Source organism: Lineus longissimus, chromosome 2, assembly GCF_910592395.1.
Source record: "Lineus longissimus chromosome 2, tnLinLong1.2, whole genome shotgun sequence".
In the NCBI taxonomy this organism is placed as follows: domain Eukaryota; kingdom Metazoa; phylum Nemertea; class Pilidiophora; order Heteronemertea; family Lineidae; genus Lineus; species Lineus longissimus.
Genome location: NC_088309.1, coordinates 401,818 through 420,397, shown reverse-complemented (window position 1 = coordinate 420,397; position 18,580 = coordinate 401,818). Strand labels below are relative to the sequence as shown.

At 42.4% G+C, this 18,580-nt stretch overlaps 2 protein-coding genes across 3 annotated transcripts in view; one reads left to right on the top strand and one right to left on the bottom strand.

The window, feature by feature from the left end:
- The first annotated feature begins 195 nt into the window (after window positions 1-195).
- On the top strand, window positions 196-11,937 carry LOC135499993 (TBC1 domain family member 10B-like). Of its 2 annotated transcripts, XM_064791096.1 has the most exons (9): window positions 196-301; window positions 540-1,162; window positions 5,117-5,324; window positions 5,681-5,787; window positions 6,045-6,225; window positions 6,472-6,546; window positions 6,747-6,861; window positions 7,094-7,248; window positions 7,481-11,937. In XM_064791096.1, exons 2-9 carry the CDS (start codon window positions 843-845, stop codon window positions 7,646-7,648), a joined length of 1,329 nt encoding a protein of 442 aa, XP_064647166.1. In that variant the 5' UTR covers window positions 196-301; window positions 540-842; the 3' UTR covers window positions 7,649-11,937. The 2 variants fall into 2 exon arrangements, with proteins under 2 accessions (XP_064647166.1, XP_064647156.1); XM_064791086.1 differs by having other exon boundaries at window positions 196-1,162.
- A 1,717-nt stretch (window positions 11,938-13,654) lies between these two features.
- Window positions 13,655-18,580, bottom strand: part of LOC135499984 (probable E3 ubiquitin-protein ligase HECTD4) — a 30,362-nt gene continuing 25,436 nt past the window's right edge. Inside the window, exons 43-50 of the mRNA XM_064791077.1 lie at window positions 18,320-18,503; window positions 18,077-18,216; window positions 17,635-17,825; window positions 16,741-17,339; window positions 16,389-16,541; window positions 15,710-16,024; window positions 15,276-15,495; window positions 13,655-15,056 (exon numbers count right to left, since the gene is read on the bottom strand). Coding sequence (XP_064647147.1) covers window positions 14,920-15,056; window positions 15,276-15,495; window positions 15,710-16,024; window positions 16,389-16,541; window positions 16,741-17,339; window positions 17,635-17,825; window positions 18,077-18,216; window positions 18,320-18,503 — 1,939 coding nt within the window. The 3' untranslated portion in view covers window positions 13,655-14,919. The remainder of the gene's footprint in view (window positions 15,057-15,275; window positions 15,496-15,709; window positions 16,025-16,388; window positions 16,542-16,740; window positions 17,340-17,634; window positions 17,826-18,076; window positions 18,217-18,319; window positions 18,504-18,580) is intronic.

Genomic DNA, 18,580 nt, shown 5'->3' with positions numbered 1-18,580 from the left:
AGAATACATTAAGTTAATACTGAGCAATGATTCAAGTGTGATAATATATTATAAGTGATATGTTAGCAGGATAACTCATTTGATTTAATCAAGTCATCAAATTGAAGAAATGAGTGAAGCTAGCACTTTTGAGACTATAGGCAAGGTACCCCGCATGCGCAGTTTTGATCTATCCAATCACTTCCGGAAAATTTGGGAGAAAATATTGCTTCAAAATGATGGTGTCAAGACAAGGATAAGCGCGTTTCTGCTGCAAAAACAACTTGAAATCCATCATGATTGTGTTGAATAAACCGCATTTGTACGACACTACGTGATAAAAATCGAAATTCTCCTAGTTATATCCCATTTATTTTGTACACAACACAGTATCGAGACCAAAATCGAACAAAAATCTCATTTGATTCTGAGAACTGAACTGACCCACTCCTGCACTGCAGATCTCGATCTGACAGACACAATCTGAAGTGAAGTTCTAACTTCTTTGCCATATTTGTAGCTTGAGCAGTTTGTTCATTTGCTGTTGCTATCTTTTCCAGTCTTTTTGATGTACCGAGAGTTCAAGATGTTTAGAATAGAAATGTGACAGTTCGACTAATGAAGACATAGGCTATAGATAGAAAGATAGTCGATCTTACCTAAAGTCGTCATGTCAAATGTGGAGAACAATGACAATGTAAACAATAACTTGTTTAATTTTTTGCAATTCTGTTTGTTGACTTAACTGGGACCGCACACACAATTTTCTTCCCAGTTTCTTAAGTGGTTTCTGTGGTTTTGATACCACCACTGCTGATGAGTTGATTGAACACATGGTCTGCTAGTCGCTAGTAGTATCAAGTATGGAGTTGGCTCAGAACAGTTTCGATAACATGGTCAATCATGATCAAGAAGATGATCCGTTGGAAAATGCACATTCGCCACATAATGAAATGTCTGCCTCCGGCATGTCTGCCTCAGACTTGGACTCGGAGGATGAACAGCAGCATTACGAGGATTACGATCCATCACAGGCATCTGCCGATATCGATGCCATGTCTGGAAGTGCCACATCTGGACTTGAAGGTGCTGAGGCTGGAACGAGTAAACAAAATGGGGACGCAACACGACAGACAGATCGTTATGGCTTCTTAGGCGGTGACCAGTACACCAATCCTGAAATGTAAGTTATTTCTGATTGCCTTCATGGAATCTTCAGACTAATCTTGCATTCTCCTTTTCAGGCAACAAAATACGTACAATTGACAAATTACAAAAGTAAAGTAGGAACTTAAAAGTTTTTGGTCATTCAGAGACTATTACATATTGTATTTTCTTTTGTTGATGTGTGTGTCTTCCCCTTGACAGCATGTCCTGGTTATGTCCATCCTGGTCCCAGCTTGGCAGCTGAACTCACTTCCTTTTTAACATGGCCTTGTTGCGCAATATGCATTATTTAGTACAGTTGTGATGTCAAAAACATTTTAGATAGTCTTGATATGATCCATGTCATTAGCCTTATCATCATATCTGAAAGTTTTTAAATTAGATTGGCACGAAAGATATAGAGGGTGAAATCAATTAGATAAGATCTGACCTAAGTCAACACCACACCCAATTTTAAACAAGAGCATTTTTTTTCAATCTGACTTGTGCATGTAGAAATGCACTTGTAGTGTCCTAAATACACTACCCAAAATACATATACATGTACATTGTTGGAGTATGAACTGGAACTGAACTGAACTGATGATGTTGTTCGTTCCAAGCAGTGGTAATCTAGCTGTGAGTGTGATGAGTTAGTCACTCAGGCTAACAAAGTTTATTCCATAGTGACACGACATTTCCACGGAATTAGTGATGGTCTTGAGTAGGAAATCATCAACTGCGGGTTAGTGTAACATGTACTTGAAGTTGAATGAAGAAAAGGGTAAAATGCTCCACGCCTCAATTCTTTGACTGGCTGCTTTGGTGTGACCATGATACTTTGAATTGCCACAATCGAGTGTTCATTTCAGTTTGACTGGGTTAGCGACAAGATCTGCAGGTGCTTTAAACATGGTGACAGAAAGACCATTACCAACGGCATGAATGATCATGTTATGCTAGCTTTTTGTCTACCTTAGGTACTGTAAGGACACACAGTCCTCTCACAGACCACTGGTTAACAAGCCTCAGCTATCTACTATATTCCCATGATTATAGTGAGTCCCATGCACAACAGATCTGTTGATTTCTTTTATTGAGATGGTTCATGTTGATATTGATTGAGAACCGACCACAAGTGATTCGCCATCTGCCAGGTCTCTGGATAGAATGTCGGGCAACATGGTCTGAGTCATTCTGGCTGTCTTAGATCATCAGTTGGACTTCATCCACATGTAGATGTAGGATGACTCTTTCTCACAGTGACAACACCTCATGTTCATTTCCAAGGGGTGGAGAGGTGTGGTCCTACATGTATTAGATGCATGATGTTCGATTGAATCCGTTGGGTAAAAAGATGTTGATACTTTTGACTTGTATTGTAGCGCTATGGGGAAAACACCATTAGTTGAAAACCTGAAGGAATTCATGCGCTCTCTACATGTAGTCTGCACTGGAGGAACCCTCATCCTCAGAGAGCAGCCTACACTCTTCTTGTTGAGGACCAAAGCCGATATGTTTCAAGGCTGATCTCACCCTGGTCTTGTTTCTAGTGATGGTAACAATCATCGCTTGGCCTTGAAGGTGTTGAAAACGTGTGGGGAATTTGATCCAAGGAAAAACCTGAACAAGATAAAGTAAACCTCAGGTACATGTAGTTAGGTGGTGTTTTTCAATGCACTTGATCACAGTGTTATATTAGACGTATCGAAGTTGATTTGGTTGACTATCAAGGTTCAATGTTGTTTACCAGGGGCTCTCCATAAAACAATTTCATCATACAAAAACTCTACATCATTTTACATGTACATGTACACGGTAGCTGTCTGATCTAAGTCAATACTTTAAAAAAATGGGATTTTCAACCATAAAAGGTTTAAAATGCCCTCTACAACTTGGCCCTAACAAATATCAGAGAACTTCCTTGTTGCCTGTGGCTATGTATTGGCAATTGAGTGGGAAGAGAAATTAAGTAAGTAGAACAAATTAATTATCGTTGATGGCTTGGTGTAAATGATCACAAATTGTTTAGAGAACCCGCTTTCTGGGCCGGGCCTAACAAATGATAAACTGTGTAAAAGTGGAGCTATAGAGAGCAGTAAACAGTGACTTTTTAATGAAATGTTGATCATAATGTCAAAACTGACGTCATTTTTTCTGAGAATATGGATTTTTGAGTACCATACAAGTGATGTTGACGAAATGATGTACATGTACATGAATACGTTGGGTGTCTTCAGTGGTTTTGGTGGATCTGTCTCAAGTCTCAATGTGCTATGACTGGCAGGACTGGCAGTGAAGCTCTCAGCCATGGCTTGATTGACAGGACATAGCAAAAAGTCGCCTCTGTGCATGAGTTCTGGTTAAAGAAAAGAGGGTTTGGATCTGTGTAACCCTTTCAGTTGCCTAATTGGGAATTCATCCCACCAGCTGCTTGAGACACAAGTTATTTTGCATTATTATTATGGGTCTCAAATGTTCAGTAGTGTATTCTCTGTTGGCTGTCATTGGCCATTCTCATAATGAGGGCTAGCTTGAGAAGAAACCACTAAAATTGCATAATTCATGTCTCTTGCAATGTGTGGAATTTTCCAATTCCTATTCTAGACAATGCTAGAGTGCACACAAACATACAATACGATTATGTTGACCAATTATGCCCATTCTAACCTGATATGAGTGGTCTGTTCGATGATGAAATGGCTGGTTTGGTCATATGAATTTGCAGTGCGCTGATTAGGTAGGCCTATTTGAGAGAAACTTATGATGGGACTTGCTCTGATATGTCACACTGTCTGTCCTTCATGCTGAAATGTTCTGCTGGTTTCACTTATGTGATCCATGGCATGGCCGCAGCCTGAAATGTGAAAATGAGAACAAGCTACTTGAAAGTCCCAAATATTTACAATCTAAGTCTCTAGCTATCAGGCCTTAAAAAGTTCTTCAGATAAGTTATGATTATAAAATCTGGACCTATCCGGCACCAGCTACGTAAATGTACATGGATGGTTTGGACGAAACATTTCTCAAACTGGCCTCTAGTCTAAAACCTGTCATACAGCCTGTCTCCAACAGGCCATGTTTTGTTTTAGTTTAGGGTGCTTATACTTGAGTTCTCCTAGTCAATGAAACAATGGGTTGTCCCCTATCTTGACCAGATTTGGGAGTGTTTACTGTTATTGTTGGTAGGTCTAATCTGATAATTTGGGCAATTTAAGCCTTGTCATAAATGAGGTCTGTGAACCAGTGGACTATCTGGCCTACTTAATAATGAAGTGTTATCATCTACCACATAATTATACAATGTATGTTCATGTCATTTACTGGCTACATTGTTTCCAAAATATTCACTCAGGTGAACTACATGTACTGAAAAACTTGCCATAACATGTTGGTCTGTATGTAAGGCTAAGTAGTGAAGAAGTTGAAAGGGGGGCAATTGTGTCTAAGTCTTAGTGTTACTTTCTCTTCATGGCTTACAATGAATGGCATGTAGTGTCTGCAGGGGCCACAACAGGTGAAACAAACTGCCAACTTTCATGTCTACAGAGCTCTGCCACCAAACCACAGCAGAATAATTTTCACGAAAATACTTCCTATGGATTGTTTTACCAATTTGAAGGCTGAGCTCTTGGTCAATGGGCCTCTAGTGTGTAACCCACCACCTGATCTTGAGCCGCTGAAAGAAGTTTCAGCCAAAGCAGAGTCATGTGATGACTTGAGAAAGCGATAAGAATACGATAAATTGATCGTCACTACGTGTTAGTAATCAGTGCTTCAAGTCCGATATATCATCTATTGGTTTCCATTCACGCAGCCACATTTCCTATGAGATGTACAATTTGTTTAGGAGCGTGACGATATGTAGTGCGATTGATGGCGATGCCAACATCCAGTGTCTGTCACAATCTGGAAACAGGACCAAGGACATGTAGGCCAACAACTGGAAGTGTATCTCCACCTAATGTTCCATTATCTCATCTTCTTGCAGAGAGAGCCGTGTGCCAGTTGAGATTCTACGCAGCCGTGAGGTGAAATGGTTAGATATGTTAGAAAATTGGGAGAAATGGATGAGCAAAAGATTCAAGAAAGTGAAAGAACGATGTCGTAAAGGTGTGCCGCCATCAATACGAGCAAGAGCATGGCAGTACCTGTGTGGTAGTAAATATCTCCTCGAACACAACAGAGGAAGATTTGAGGTAGGCAACATCTTTCAGGACAGAGAAACGGTGATCATTTCTTGAGAAGAACTCTGAAAACCACTGCCACCATAACACGATGTGACCTCACGCTTTGATCTGTGATGCTGTGTTGATTGTGGGTTTAATAACATATCAGTCAATTTCTAGCTTGTTTATTGATGTCGTGTTATTAAAGATCATGGCATTCTGTTGTGTATGAGGTATCTGCCCGCATGTGGGGTGTTCAGCGGGCCATGCTCAAGTGATGTGCAGTAGACACAGCAGCTCATCAGCTGGCTACCTCTCCCACTGGTGATACCAGATGACCTGCACAGCCTGGTAGTCCGCTTCATTATTCCTCTCAAACCTTTCAGGAGTACCTCAAGTTGCCCGGTGATCCTAAATGCATCGATGACATAGAAAAAGATCTCCATAGACAGTTTCCATTTCATGAAATGTTTATGAAGCAAGGCGGACATGGGTAGGTCTAGACATGTAGCATTCTCCTTTGTTCAGTCATTCAGGTCTGCAATAGTTTAGTGGATTTTGCTCAATGTTAAGTTAGCCAGAGAACCTCACAGAAACAGCCCAGAGATTCTAAAAGGAAGCGGCCAATCAAATTGGTCCTCGTTTCTCATTAGTCTCCAAAGATAACCTTGAACCAGGCTGCTTACTTTCTTGCTTTGAAATCCCTTCTCAACTTAATTAGAAACTAAATGAGTTGCCGTCTGATTTCAGTCAGGAGGATTTGTTTCGTGTATTGAAAGCGTACACGATCCACAACCCTCGAGATGGTTACTGCCAAGCTCAGGCTCCGATTGCTGCCGTCTTACTCATGCACATGCCTGCCGAGCAGGCGTTCTGGTGTTTGGTGTCAGTGTGTGATAAGTATCTACCGGGCTATTATGCAGCAGGTCTGGTAAGTTCACCATGGCCCACACTTCCGTATCAAGTCAAAATCTTTATACTCTTGTTCAGCCCTTTCAAGTTGAAATTGACTGGAGCGATTATATCTAAACATAAACAAACTTGTTGAGTGACTTAGTGAATGATCGCAAAACCTTTCAGGCCAAGAATATTCATGGATTTTTGGTACCGACAACTACTGATGTAGTAATGAGTAATGAGCCCAGCCTGTAAGAGAGATATTTCTTGTTGTTTTTAGGAACAAGTGCAAGTCGATGGAGAGGTCTTGTTTGGTCTCCTGAAGAAAGTGTCAGTGCCTAGCTACAAGCATTTGGTAAGTTAAGGCAATTAATGTTCTGGTCACTGACCAAGTGTTACGTGGTCATCTGTTAGTTAGACTTGTAGTAGAAGATGTTAAAGTTATACCAAAAACTGCTCAACCACAACTGCTACTCTACAAACGTGTTCATGTCAAACTCCTGATATACAGTGTCCCTTCCATTCTTGAAACGTTTCAATTGGTCTCTTGTTCAGAAAAAGCAGCGTATCGACCCGTGTCTGTACATGACGGAGTGGTTCATGTGTGTGTACACGAGAACGTTACCATGGTCGACTGTGTTACGGGTGTGGGACATGTTCCTTTGTGAAGGTGAGTCAAACGTCCAATGATTGTCTGCTGGCTTCCCTCAAAGCTCCCAAGGCAGTTTTCAACGCAGAGCCTTGTTCTCAGCTTATCAAACTGTGCAGTAACGTCATCTAAATTGAAGTTGAGATAATGTCGCAGTTATTGGAACTTGAGTGTGGGTGACAACTTGATAAGAAAACTGAACTATTGGTTACTGTTATTGGTAGTCTAGGTATAGAGAGCTGTTTTCTTGCAGGTGTCAAGGTGATGTTTCGAGTTGCGTTGGCATTCTTCAGGTTCACCCTCGGTGTTCCCCACGCGTTAGAGCAATGTCCGACCATGTATGAGACCATGGAGAAGTTAAAACATATTCCTCCTGAGGTTCTACAGGAAGAGTTCTTAGTCAGAGAGGTAAGACTATGTCTGAAGAAGCTGTCATTGTCATATCTTAACGCACCATCAGTGCTGGTCACGCCTTCTCAGGCTTCAAAATTCTGAACAATTTTCAAAGCCAAAATTTTTTGGGGGCTGGTGATGTTTCTTCAGTTTGAGCAGAAAAAAAAAGGGGAAGAAATTTTTTGGTGGCCATATTAGAAAACGATTGCCTATTTTAGAATGACGTTCACGTTCACTTGTGTTTCAGACGTTGCGGTTGCCAATCAGTGAGCGAGACATGGAAAAAGAGCATCAGTACCAGATCGCCAAACGGAAGGCAGCCAAGGAGAAGGCAAACCGACCAGACTCGGGCAAGAAAAAGAAAAAGTCTAACAAGAAAAATGCAGGGCCGGAATCACGGAATAAGATGAGCTGACAGGGAACCGAGTGAGCAATGTGATGCATGATTTTAGTGCTGGTAGCTGGACAGATTCAAAAGGCAAGAAATGTCAAGTCTAATGATGAGTTGAGTTGAGCTGTTCGGTTTGTGGTTGGTGGCCAAAGCTGATTGGCCTTTGGGCAACTCCTAATCCATCCATAATCTTTGGGCCTATCAGGCTGAAGGCAGAGGCATTCCTTACCTTTTGGATTGATGAATGTTACGATAACAGGTCTTGCTTGTTGAGAACGATGTTTTTAAACCCGTATCGAATAAAACGATACTGTTGGTTTGTGTTTGCCTGGTCCAAGGTTGTTCACACCCTTGTTCGAGGTTGTTTATGGCTTTACTGCGATGGGTCTTTGTGGTGCGATATCCGTGCTGTTGTATCATTCCATTCAATTTATACGAGTAAATTAGTGATTTCTTGATATTGCCAAGTTTTGCCTCTGTGACATGGGGGGGGGGGGGGTGGTGCAAGTTGGGTTCTGACTGTTATGTTCAAGAGAGGGCCCCTCAGGATTGAGCCATCACCCCAGACGAGGCCGGGATTTTCAATGCGTGTGTACCTTTCTTGATGTATCACAATTGACTTTAGATATCTGCTACCTACATTCATATACTAGTTGGCCAGTATGGTTATTTATGTTTAGAGGTTGCCGTTTTGAGACCTGATGCCTGTGAATGGCACCAGTCATTGAAACTATTAGGTTGAATATCTGTTTTGCTGATCTGGGTGAGAGGTAGTTAGATCTACCCATGTTGGGTCTACCTGACCCTGGGGTTGTGCAGGTAGTCTTTACCATACAGACTCTCAAATAGAATGACTTTGAGAGTTAGTTTAGCAGGATGAAACATTGTACTTAACTTGTTGACAATCACGTCAAATAGACAACAAAGCACTAAACTCCAAACCACCATCTGAATTGTTGATGATTTTAAAATTTCGCTCCAAACTTTTTGAGGTTAATGTGTAAAAACGAGGAAAGCATGTATTGGTTGACTTCTTCCTCTACATCTTAGGGAAACATCGCAAAGTTATCTCGATTAAGGCTCCAACCTGCTGGTGTAATGAAGTCAAGAGCAGCAGGTCCTCAATGAGAGGCTCTGTTTTCATCCTATATTAGACTACAACTTGCCACTTATTCTGTGACGAGCTAATAATCAGGGTTGAGATGATCATGTGGCCTTGGTTAAGTGTTTATAAGGCTAGGGGAACAATAAACCATTATTTCACCACTGTAGGTACTCTGAGTGTAGCTACTAAATGTTGTTCACAATGAGTGGAAGCTTTGAATGATTTTCTCAATTTTCTACTTATCACTTTATGATCATTTTGATATATAAACAGTCATAATTGTGCCATCATATAACGCTTGATAAACCCTTTTCACTTGGAAGTGAATTTGTCAAGCTTGGAAGTGGCTTGTTTCAGTCTTTTCAAAGATATTCCAGAAACTACTTGATAGGTATCTGTCTGATAACTGTCTTGCATTGAGGTATCACTTTCTGATCAAATTCACATCCACACTGAAAAGGCTGACTGTCTGGGTGAACGTTGTTGTCACACATGAATGCTTTCCAGCAGGAGTTACTTTGAATGTTTGCAGAGTGTCCCAGTAATGTTGATCAGCCAACAGTCAAATGCCGACACCTGTGGAAACATGAACCCCACTTGAGCAGTTGTGTGGAAGTCATTTTCAGGAGGCCATATTGGCAGACAAGACTGGTAACAGACCACCAAGAAGGAGATGTGTTACACACAGCTTCTCTTGTCTACTCTGGCTCATCCTGCTGAAATCCATAGTCCTTTATAGCTGTATCTTCAGTGGGAACATTCCTGGGACACCCTGTAACAACGAATACATGTGCATATGTACATGTTCGTTCAGTCTGTATTTTAACTAGATTACTCTGTAAATATGTGTAATATATTTCATGCTAACTCTGCCAGTAGTTATCTTTATTCATGGATTATTTATAATTGACAGGAATTACTGGTTGTCATGGCGACCCAGCAGACTGGACGTCAACAACCTGATCAGCCAAATATATTTTTGTTACCATGGTTACCATTTCTGATAATCAGCCAATTTTGAATCTGCCATTTGAACCAGTTGACGGATTTCATTTCAATTAATGAACCTAGTTCCATCCTCACGTTTTTTGGCCCAAGGATTGCCATGGCTACATCCAAGCCACATTCATAGCAGGTCATAACCAGAATGCATGGATAAGGTCACTTATAATGTTAGTCATCTGTAGTCTGAGCCAATGAACTATTAAGATTGCCCCACATTTTTACACATTTCTCTGTTATTTTGTAAAAAAAACCATTCATCATTTGTGTCTTAGGTTTATTGAGATGCTTCACTATCAGTACATTGTTCCTTGCTAACTTACACCAGGGTATTTCCCTCTGACTGCATTTCAGAAACAATACGTGTGTTGTTTTCATAGCCTAGTCAATGGCAAACTAAGATTTGCTGAATTCATTTCTTATCTAGGACCAAATCAATCAATGAAGAAGTTATATCAAGGCAGGTCTTTCTGAAGATTCAGATTTGATTCAGTAGTTCGGTATTTGATAGTTAATCAAATTGCATTCCAGTTTATTTCAACAGGGGTTCGATCCTTTAAGTGACGTTTGTTTGCAACTGCCATATTTACAGAACGTTTTAGGGCTGAGATTATTCAAGAAAATAATTTTGTTTGCCAGTACTTGAACCCATAAAATATGCACCAGCATCAATCCTGATGTGAACTTATCACATGTAGATAATTGAGGTATAAATGTGTGATGTGCTTTATATTGTGTTGCTTATTTCTGCTGAGCCTGACATAGTCTTGTCTCGATACAATACTAGTCAATAGTACTTCCTTTCGTGTATATTTTCTTATAGTCTATGTTTATCATTATTTTGTTTATGAATTGGATGTGGTTTCATTGGTGATAACTCGGATGTATTCAAGAATATGAAAACATGATGTGATATGAATAAAGACTAGCAAATGATTTTACTCCGGTTTTGTACAGAAAGGCCTAGTGTAAATGTACATGGAGATTTAGATAAAAGCATTTGCTAGTCTTTATTCATATCACCCATGGTCTTGGTTGATCATTGCCTATGTATCTCCAAAACCTGAGTGGGTATCTTAGTGCTTGTCACTCAAACATCTTACTTCCATTCAGCTGGAGACTTTTATGTAGAGAAGTGCATCCTTCATCATTTGAGCGCTTGGAATAGATTCTGATCCGATGTCCTGTCCTTGCTGGCGTTTTGAACAGGGCTTTGTTCAGACCCTAGTGCTTTCTACACTGTCATCCTCAGTGAAACCACTCTGTGTACTTCAGAGCTAGAATGACTATTATTTACATATCATTTTATCTTCTCTTCTGTATAGTGTCATTATTTATAAGTATGAAGATACCGAGAAGGAGGTCGTAGATTTGATGGATGAGAGTTGGTCGTATTGTTCCTGACAGGACGAGTCACTTCTGTCAGGTGAAGGTGAAATGTAACATCAATATTCTGACAGTTTGGGACCCATGCAGTCATGAATGGTCGACAACTCTATTAACAACTGTCTCCGTCACCTCGGACAATATGACTGAGACAGTTGTGAATAGGCAACTGTATTGTAACTAAAGCTTGGTAATGTATGTCTATGCTATCCTTGGAAGAGTAAAGTACAACAGGTATGGCACTCACAGAAGTAGAACTTTGATACACAATTAAAAAAAACATAATTGGGCAGTAGGCATATAATGCTCTTTTTAAACGCCTTCAGATTGTAGAAGAATTTTGTACATCAGCAGTCCAAACTTTCCAACTTGCATCCACATTTGACTAACTCGGACGTCTTGTTTCCTCGGCACTTGTAAGATGGCTTTCACTGCAACGCCCTACGCTTGATTGTGATTGTCAGAGCAATGTTTGTGGAGCAGTGGATGCTCAATACCAGGTGCTAATTGTTTTTGTTCGTGTCACATGCTAAGATGGTGTTGGTCCATATCGTCAACCGGGACCCATCTTACCATCCTGAATCGGTGAACTTTCTCTTATTCATCTAGATGTGACACACTTTGTCGGCTGGGTTGCAGACACATGTCCAGAAACGATGCCCAAATAACAGTACTGTCCAGCCTCCTATCTCAAATCAAATTTGACCAATTTCCAGGATTTTTATACCAATCTAGAGATATGGACTAAACAAGTGTCATAACTTGTCTTTTATGTGTACATGCATCATCGATTCAACAATAAACTTTATGTACATCATCACTTAACAAATACTTGTTTCTACTTTGTTGACTTGTACATGAATTCAGAGAAGCCTCATAGCTCAGTGGTTATCACTGCTATTTACATGTCCACGTCAGAGAACAACTGACTGTCTTTTGAGGAGGGAATAACCGACTGTCTTTTGAGGACAGAGCAACTGAGTGTCTTGTGGGATGCCCTGAAAAGCTCGTGCTCATCCAGTTGATTACACCACTGAGTACAATCTTTGTGAACAGTCTGAGTGGCCATAGTCCTCGTTTGAGAACAACCTTCTGTATTGTAGGGCACCCTGAATATAGACAGAACTTCATCAGATACAACTCATCCTCATTGGAGGACAACCTACTGCCTTCTGCACCTGAATACCCAGGCATTCATCAAGCATATTCCTCATTGGAGAACAACCTACTGCCTTCTGTACCTGAATAGCCAGGCCTTCATCAAGCATATTCCTCATTGGAGAACAACCTACTGCCTTCTGTACCTGAATAGCCAGGCATTCATCAAGAACACATCCTCATTGGAGAACAACCTACTGCCTTCTGTACCTGAATAGCCAGGCCTTCATCAAGCATATTCCTCATTGGAGAACAACCTACTGCCTTCTGTACCTGAATAGCCAGGCCTTCATCAAGCATATTCCTCATTGGAGAACAACCTACTGCCTTCTGTACCTGAATAGCCAGGCCTTCATCAAGCATATTCCTCATTGGAGAACAACCTACTGCCTTCTGTACCTGAATAGCCAGGCCTTCATCAAGCATATTCCTCATTGGAGAACAACCTACTGCCTTCTGTACCTGAATAGCCAGGCATTCATCAAGAACACATCCTCATTGGAGAACAACCTACTGCCTTCTGTACCTGAATAGCCAGGCATTCATCAAGAACACATCCTCATTGGAGAACAACCTGCTACCTTTTGAGACAGCCTGAATAGGGAAGTCTTCATCAAATGCATCTCGTCCTCTCCAGATCGTCCGTTGCAGACTGGCTTCTCTGTGGCTATTTGTCCCTGTGGCAGCCTGACAGGCTTATTATCCTCTCTGTGGCTGGGTCTAGATGGCCTGCCCATCAGTCTGGGCAGGTTGTAACTCCGTGAGAGGCATCCTGCTGAACTGTCTTCATTGTGGCCAGGACAGAGGTCTTGCCTTTAGTCATGGAGAACAACCTACTGTCTTATGAGACACCCTGAATACCCATATCTCCAGCCAGTGTCCTCGGAAGGACAACCAATTGTATTTTGAGACACCCTGAATGGGAAGCTCTTCATCTAATACATCTCACCCATGTTTGAAAACAGCCAATCTTCATTAGGGACACCCCAGCTGGTCCCCTCCATGACATCTCACCCTTGTTAGAAAACAATTTGCGTACCTTTGAGACATCCTGAATATAGTTGTCTCAACTTCATTACTTCCTGCCTGTGTCAGACAAGAATCTAACTCCATTAGGCCCTCCTGAGTCGCCAGTCCTTCATCCATTACATGTTGACTGGCTTTTGGAGAACAACCTGCTGTCTGTGAGGACAGAACAACCCTCTTTTGGGACAGATCTAACCTGCAGAGAGATGGCCTCGCACTGGTTGAGCTTCTCCGCATGCTGTATGTTCTGGAGAAACACGCCAGTTGGAAATAACATTGTAAGGAGATATGGACCCAGTAGGATGTCCTTGACCATCTCCTGAGCAGATAGTACATGCCAAAACAACGATCGATTCCATCTTATGGTTGTGCACTTTATTTTAAGACATTAAGTTATAATTACACATCTGATAAACAAGTGATTTGTACATAAACAAAATTAGATCACAACATCAACACCACTGACTTGTTCTCGGCATTATATGTACACGTCTAAATGTCAGCTTTTTCACTCAACATACAAATGAAACTGGAGTCGTCTCTGTCTTTAAGCTTATATCTCCACCATGTCTCCAATGATCACACAATCAAAAGCACACAAAATGGCTGAAAGCAACACCACATTACACACCACATATCAACACTTACATACTCTATCCTTATCGCAGGAGCTCATCAAGCCACAGAACACACAGTGTGCATGAACACTCAACAAAGCATTTTACCAGAGGAATCACTTTGAACTTACTTAGCCGAGCTGGTGCATTTTAGTATGTGAAAGTTTGCGACTTTCTACATCTGTATATCTGTAGTATTGACACCAAACTCAAGGCATTGGTTGTCCTACCCAACACTGCCGTGGTGGGTCTCACCCAACACTGTCGTGGTGGGTCTCGCCCAACACTGCCGGGGTGGGTCCCACCCAACACTGCCGTGGTTGGTCTCGCCCAACACTGCCGGGGTGGAGATGCAGGCCAAAACCACGGCAGTCACTGAGTTATGCGGCATAACGACACCTCCACCAGCAGTGTTTGGCAAGACTAATACAGGCAGTCAGGTATCAATTTCTAATGTAAACACTGCAAACTGACTGCTTCATATTTTATACCATTTGAAGCAGTTACAACTGAGACACGATTCACTACAACAAACACAAGTGGGAATGTACTTCTCTACAACTCCATGTGCAGCTGAAGTAACACACTGATTGCCAGCACCCTATAATATGATGACTACATGTATACACATAGGAAATGGTTAGTTATTGTGAGTATGAGTGCCACATTACTACACCAACGTGGCCAAGAGACACTCATCTTGAAAGAGGTGAATTGAATCAAAACCTCATATGAGTTCAGATGGCTCATTGGTTGGAACCAACTAGAAACTGCTGTGACTCACCCTACAGTATGCAATGACACACTCTACTAGCAACAGCAAAATCAACCACTGAGCACATTAGCACAATGACTATCCATCGTTAGCAGTGTCTAGGTGACTATCCATTGTTCTAGCAGTGTCTAGGTGACTATCCATCATTCTAGCAGTGTCTAGGTGACTATCCATTGTCCTAGCAGTGTCTAGGTGACTATCCATCATTCTAGCAGTGTCCAGGTGACTATCCACTGAGTGGATCTTCACGGCAGTGGATGGCGTAGAGAAGACGTTGTGTCATTATTTCCTGGCTTGAATACTGTGGCAGTTTGATCATGAACATACATGTCTCCACACGAATGTAACGGCCATCGGGCGAACCTGCAATGAAGGATTCAGTTTAGCAGTAGTTACGTTTGAAGAGAAAGATGCAACTACGCGAGCCAATCTGGGTTTTTTCAAGGCAGATAATCTATTTAACAGAACATGTTTTACTTCTAAGATGACGATATAAACACATCCAACACTTCTGACAATTCTCGTCTTTCAAGACAATTTCTGCGTCGGACGGCTGACATTAGATATCACCACTCAACCTACCTGGGCCATCAGGAGGTGCTATCTTCATGGGGTATGGTGGCACATGAGCTGTATCAATGCCACCATCCCGACACGGACATGTCATCGGAATACGATCCTGGTTACATGCAAACTTGATGAACTTTCTGAGATCTTCTTGGGTGAAACTCTCCAGGGAATTCCAGAAGTGTTCTATGTGAGGGTCAGTTTCCATGAGACCCACTTGGTACATGGTGTGCGCCTGAAAACAACATTAGACTGAGAAGAAGATTCCTTGTAACTGATGCCCAACTCTCAGCTCCTCAGCTGGGTCAAGATCAAGCTTATTATCCCAACTGAAGCTTACTGTAGCGGCAAACAACCTACGCTCACGAGAGCAAACACAGGAAAATGAGAGGTTTCTCTGCATAAATAGAGGACAAGTAATCTTGAGCATCAAAATTCGTTCAACCTACCTTGAGGAAATCGAGGTCAATATCTGGCAGTCCACATATTCTGAGTTCTAGATCAGATGGCATCATGATGGAGACGGTCTGTAGCGGGATGATCGAGGCCAGACCAGCCCGGATGGCACGCATCCTATCCTCACACTCTAACTCCTTCATGCGCAGCTGCCGGATGGCATCTGTGTACTGCTGGAGGTTGTCCCAGCCGACAAAGATGTTGCTTCCGTTTGGTAACAGTTCGACTTCATCTCCAGTCAGACTAGTGTAGGTGAAGCGTGGGTAGGTCTCCTGGGACAGGGCCAGCAGTTCTGATTCACTCTCAACCTGTTCAATACACCAAAGCACACTTTATCACATTTTGGTAGAAGTGACCTAAAGACTGTTTACCCCAGCGCTGATGATCACTGTATCTACACTCTGGCTGCACACAGACCAGGTTTGTTAACAAATAAAGTGAAGCCTCACCCAGAAATCTTGCCATGTCACCAGTTTAACAAACTGCAAATAGGATATCAAGACTATCCTGCCTGTAACACTTTGAGAAGGAACATTTGGTGAGACCGCGTCACCCTCTATGACCAGTTAGCTGTCCGGGGACAATAACAAACACAGGACGACCTGATGTACACTTCTGATTTGTCTGGTTTCTAGAGTGAAAGCCAAGTTGATGATATATCATGTGACTTACCATCTCAAACCTCTTGATGTACTTATAGGTGAGTATGTCAGCTTGTCTTAGATCAGTGACGGGGTCAATATCGAGGGAGGCGAGGCGCTTCCAGAAGACAGGTAAGAGGTCAAGGCCGAGGGGGATGTCTGCTCTCATTGTGATGCCCAACAGCTGCAAGTAGACACATGACATGACACTGGTGGCCAAGGTACTGCACTCCACCTTACGTGCCACTATGGTTGGTGACTGACAGGTTGAGTTCAGTCAGGAAGAAGTTCACATTACGAGTCCCAATACACAAACACTAGACTACACTGCCATGCCAATGTTTATAATCAATGCTTAGAGATTTCTTGAAGAACAAACCTACCTGACCAAGAAACACGAGCAGCTTTTCCTCAGCATATGTCATCGGTCCTGGCTTCAAGATGAATTTGCCACGATTCTTATGAAGAGCTGAGCTGGGACAGGGCATGAGCATATCCAAGAGGGGACCTCCCTGCAGCTCCTTGGCAACTTGTGACAGGAAATGTCTGAACGAGCCACTCGTACCGTGCACCTCTTCCCCGGTCAGGCGCACATTGAAGGAATAGGTCGGGTCCCCACCAGCAGCGATGCGCACACATAAATGCAGTGAAGGGATACTATTGAGCTGCCTAAGAGCTTGGCAGAATGTTGAACCTAATGAATCTTTGACATCACTCCCAACATTCTCTAGAGGATCAAGAACAATCTCGGGAGCCGGTTGGTCTGGTTTTCTCTTGGCAGTGCTGTTCAAGATCCGATTGAGCAAGACGATTTTCGTATCATAGAAGATGAGACCACGTGCCTTGGCCAGGAGGGCAGCTGTGCTGTGACTGTATCGTTCAGATGACCTCAGGTCAACGAGGGGAATGAAGAACGTCTCCAGTGTTTTGTTGATGGACTGCAGCAAGGCAAAGCGCAGACGCACACTCTCAACTGGTATACCTGAATCACAAACATGAAACAAATCACCATTTCAAATTCTGAATAGTTGAGCAGACGACCCATTTAACATTTACATTTTCCCAAAGCCGTGGATGACTTTTAGAAGAATAGATGTTCATATCAACCATCTCAGCAATGTTTTCTTAACTTAATCGATCATACTTGTGTCAGGTTTGTACTCTGAAATTTCTTTGGTTTTCCTTCTAATAGACATGTTAACATGGCCATGACAATGTGTTCAGACGTCGGTACGCTGGCTTCAGCTTTGATTGCACATTTCATTAGACACACGTACCTTGTAAACAGCCATGAGACTCACTGCTCAACTCCGCATCAGTCAAGTAAACCTCATGTGGATGGAGGCGAGCTGGAGATATTGCCAGGTGTTTACACAGCTTGTCAACATACTGCACGAGAGACGCGTCCATCTCTAGACTCCACTGCTCACACATCTGCTGGGCCTGAAGATTGTCCAGACATGCACACCTTGAAAGAGAGAAGAGAGTGACAGGCTGAGAGAGTGCCTCTGGTTGCCACCTCTGTAAACAAAAGTTGTGGGAAGAAAGATGTGTCTTCTTGGAGAATGTATGTGTTTACATGTGTAGCATAATCTCTCTCTTTTTGTGCCAACTTGAGTTCAATTCGGGTTGATTGAGAGAGGAAATGTAGGTCACTTCAGAAACATTGGTAGCAACATGAGACTGCCTGGGACTAGGATGGGATAAAGTCACTCTTACCTGTCAAAGTGTATGTCATAGCCAGTGGAGAGGAATGACCTCCACACTGCCCTCACATCTTGTTTTGCCTTATCCAGGACAAACTGGAGGAATCCATCGAGGGTGAGCAGCTTCTCTTCTTCCTTAGGTGGCGGCTGTGGCTGGAAGGGCAACAAGAGACAAAACATGAATTATTGACCGACACAGGCTGAATGCAACACAATTTGTTGCAGGAATGAGGGAGACAACACACTCTGTACCCACCTTGGTCTTTGACATCATCTCAGCAGACGCAGACCCGCGCAGAGGTTTCTCAAGACTTTCCTTGGTCTTGGGCTTCCTATCCTTGCCGGCCAGCTTGCTCCCAGTCGCACCCATGGCAAGTCTCTCCTTGGTTGGCTTGGTAGGCTTCTTCAGGTGCTTCCCCTTACCATTCTTATCTGTTGATCTGGAGGAGAGATAATGTACATGTCATGGTAGTGGTGTAGTGCTGAAGGCTGTCTTGGGATCAGGAGGTAGAAGGAT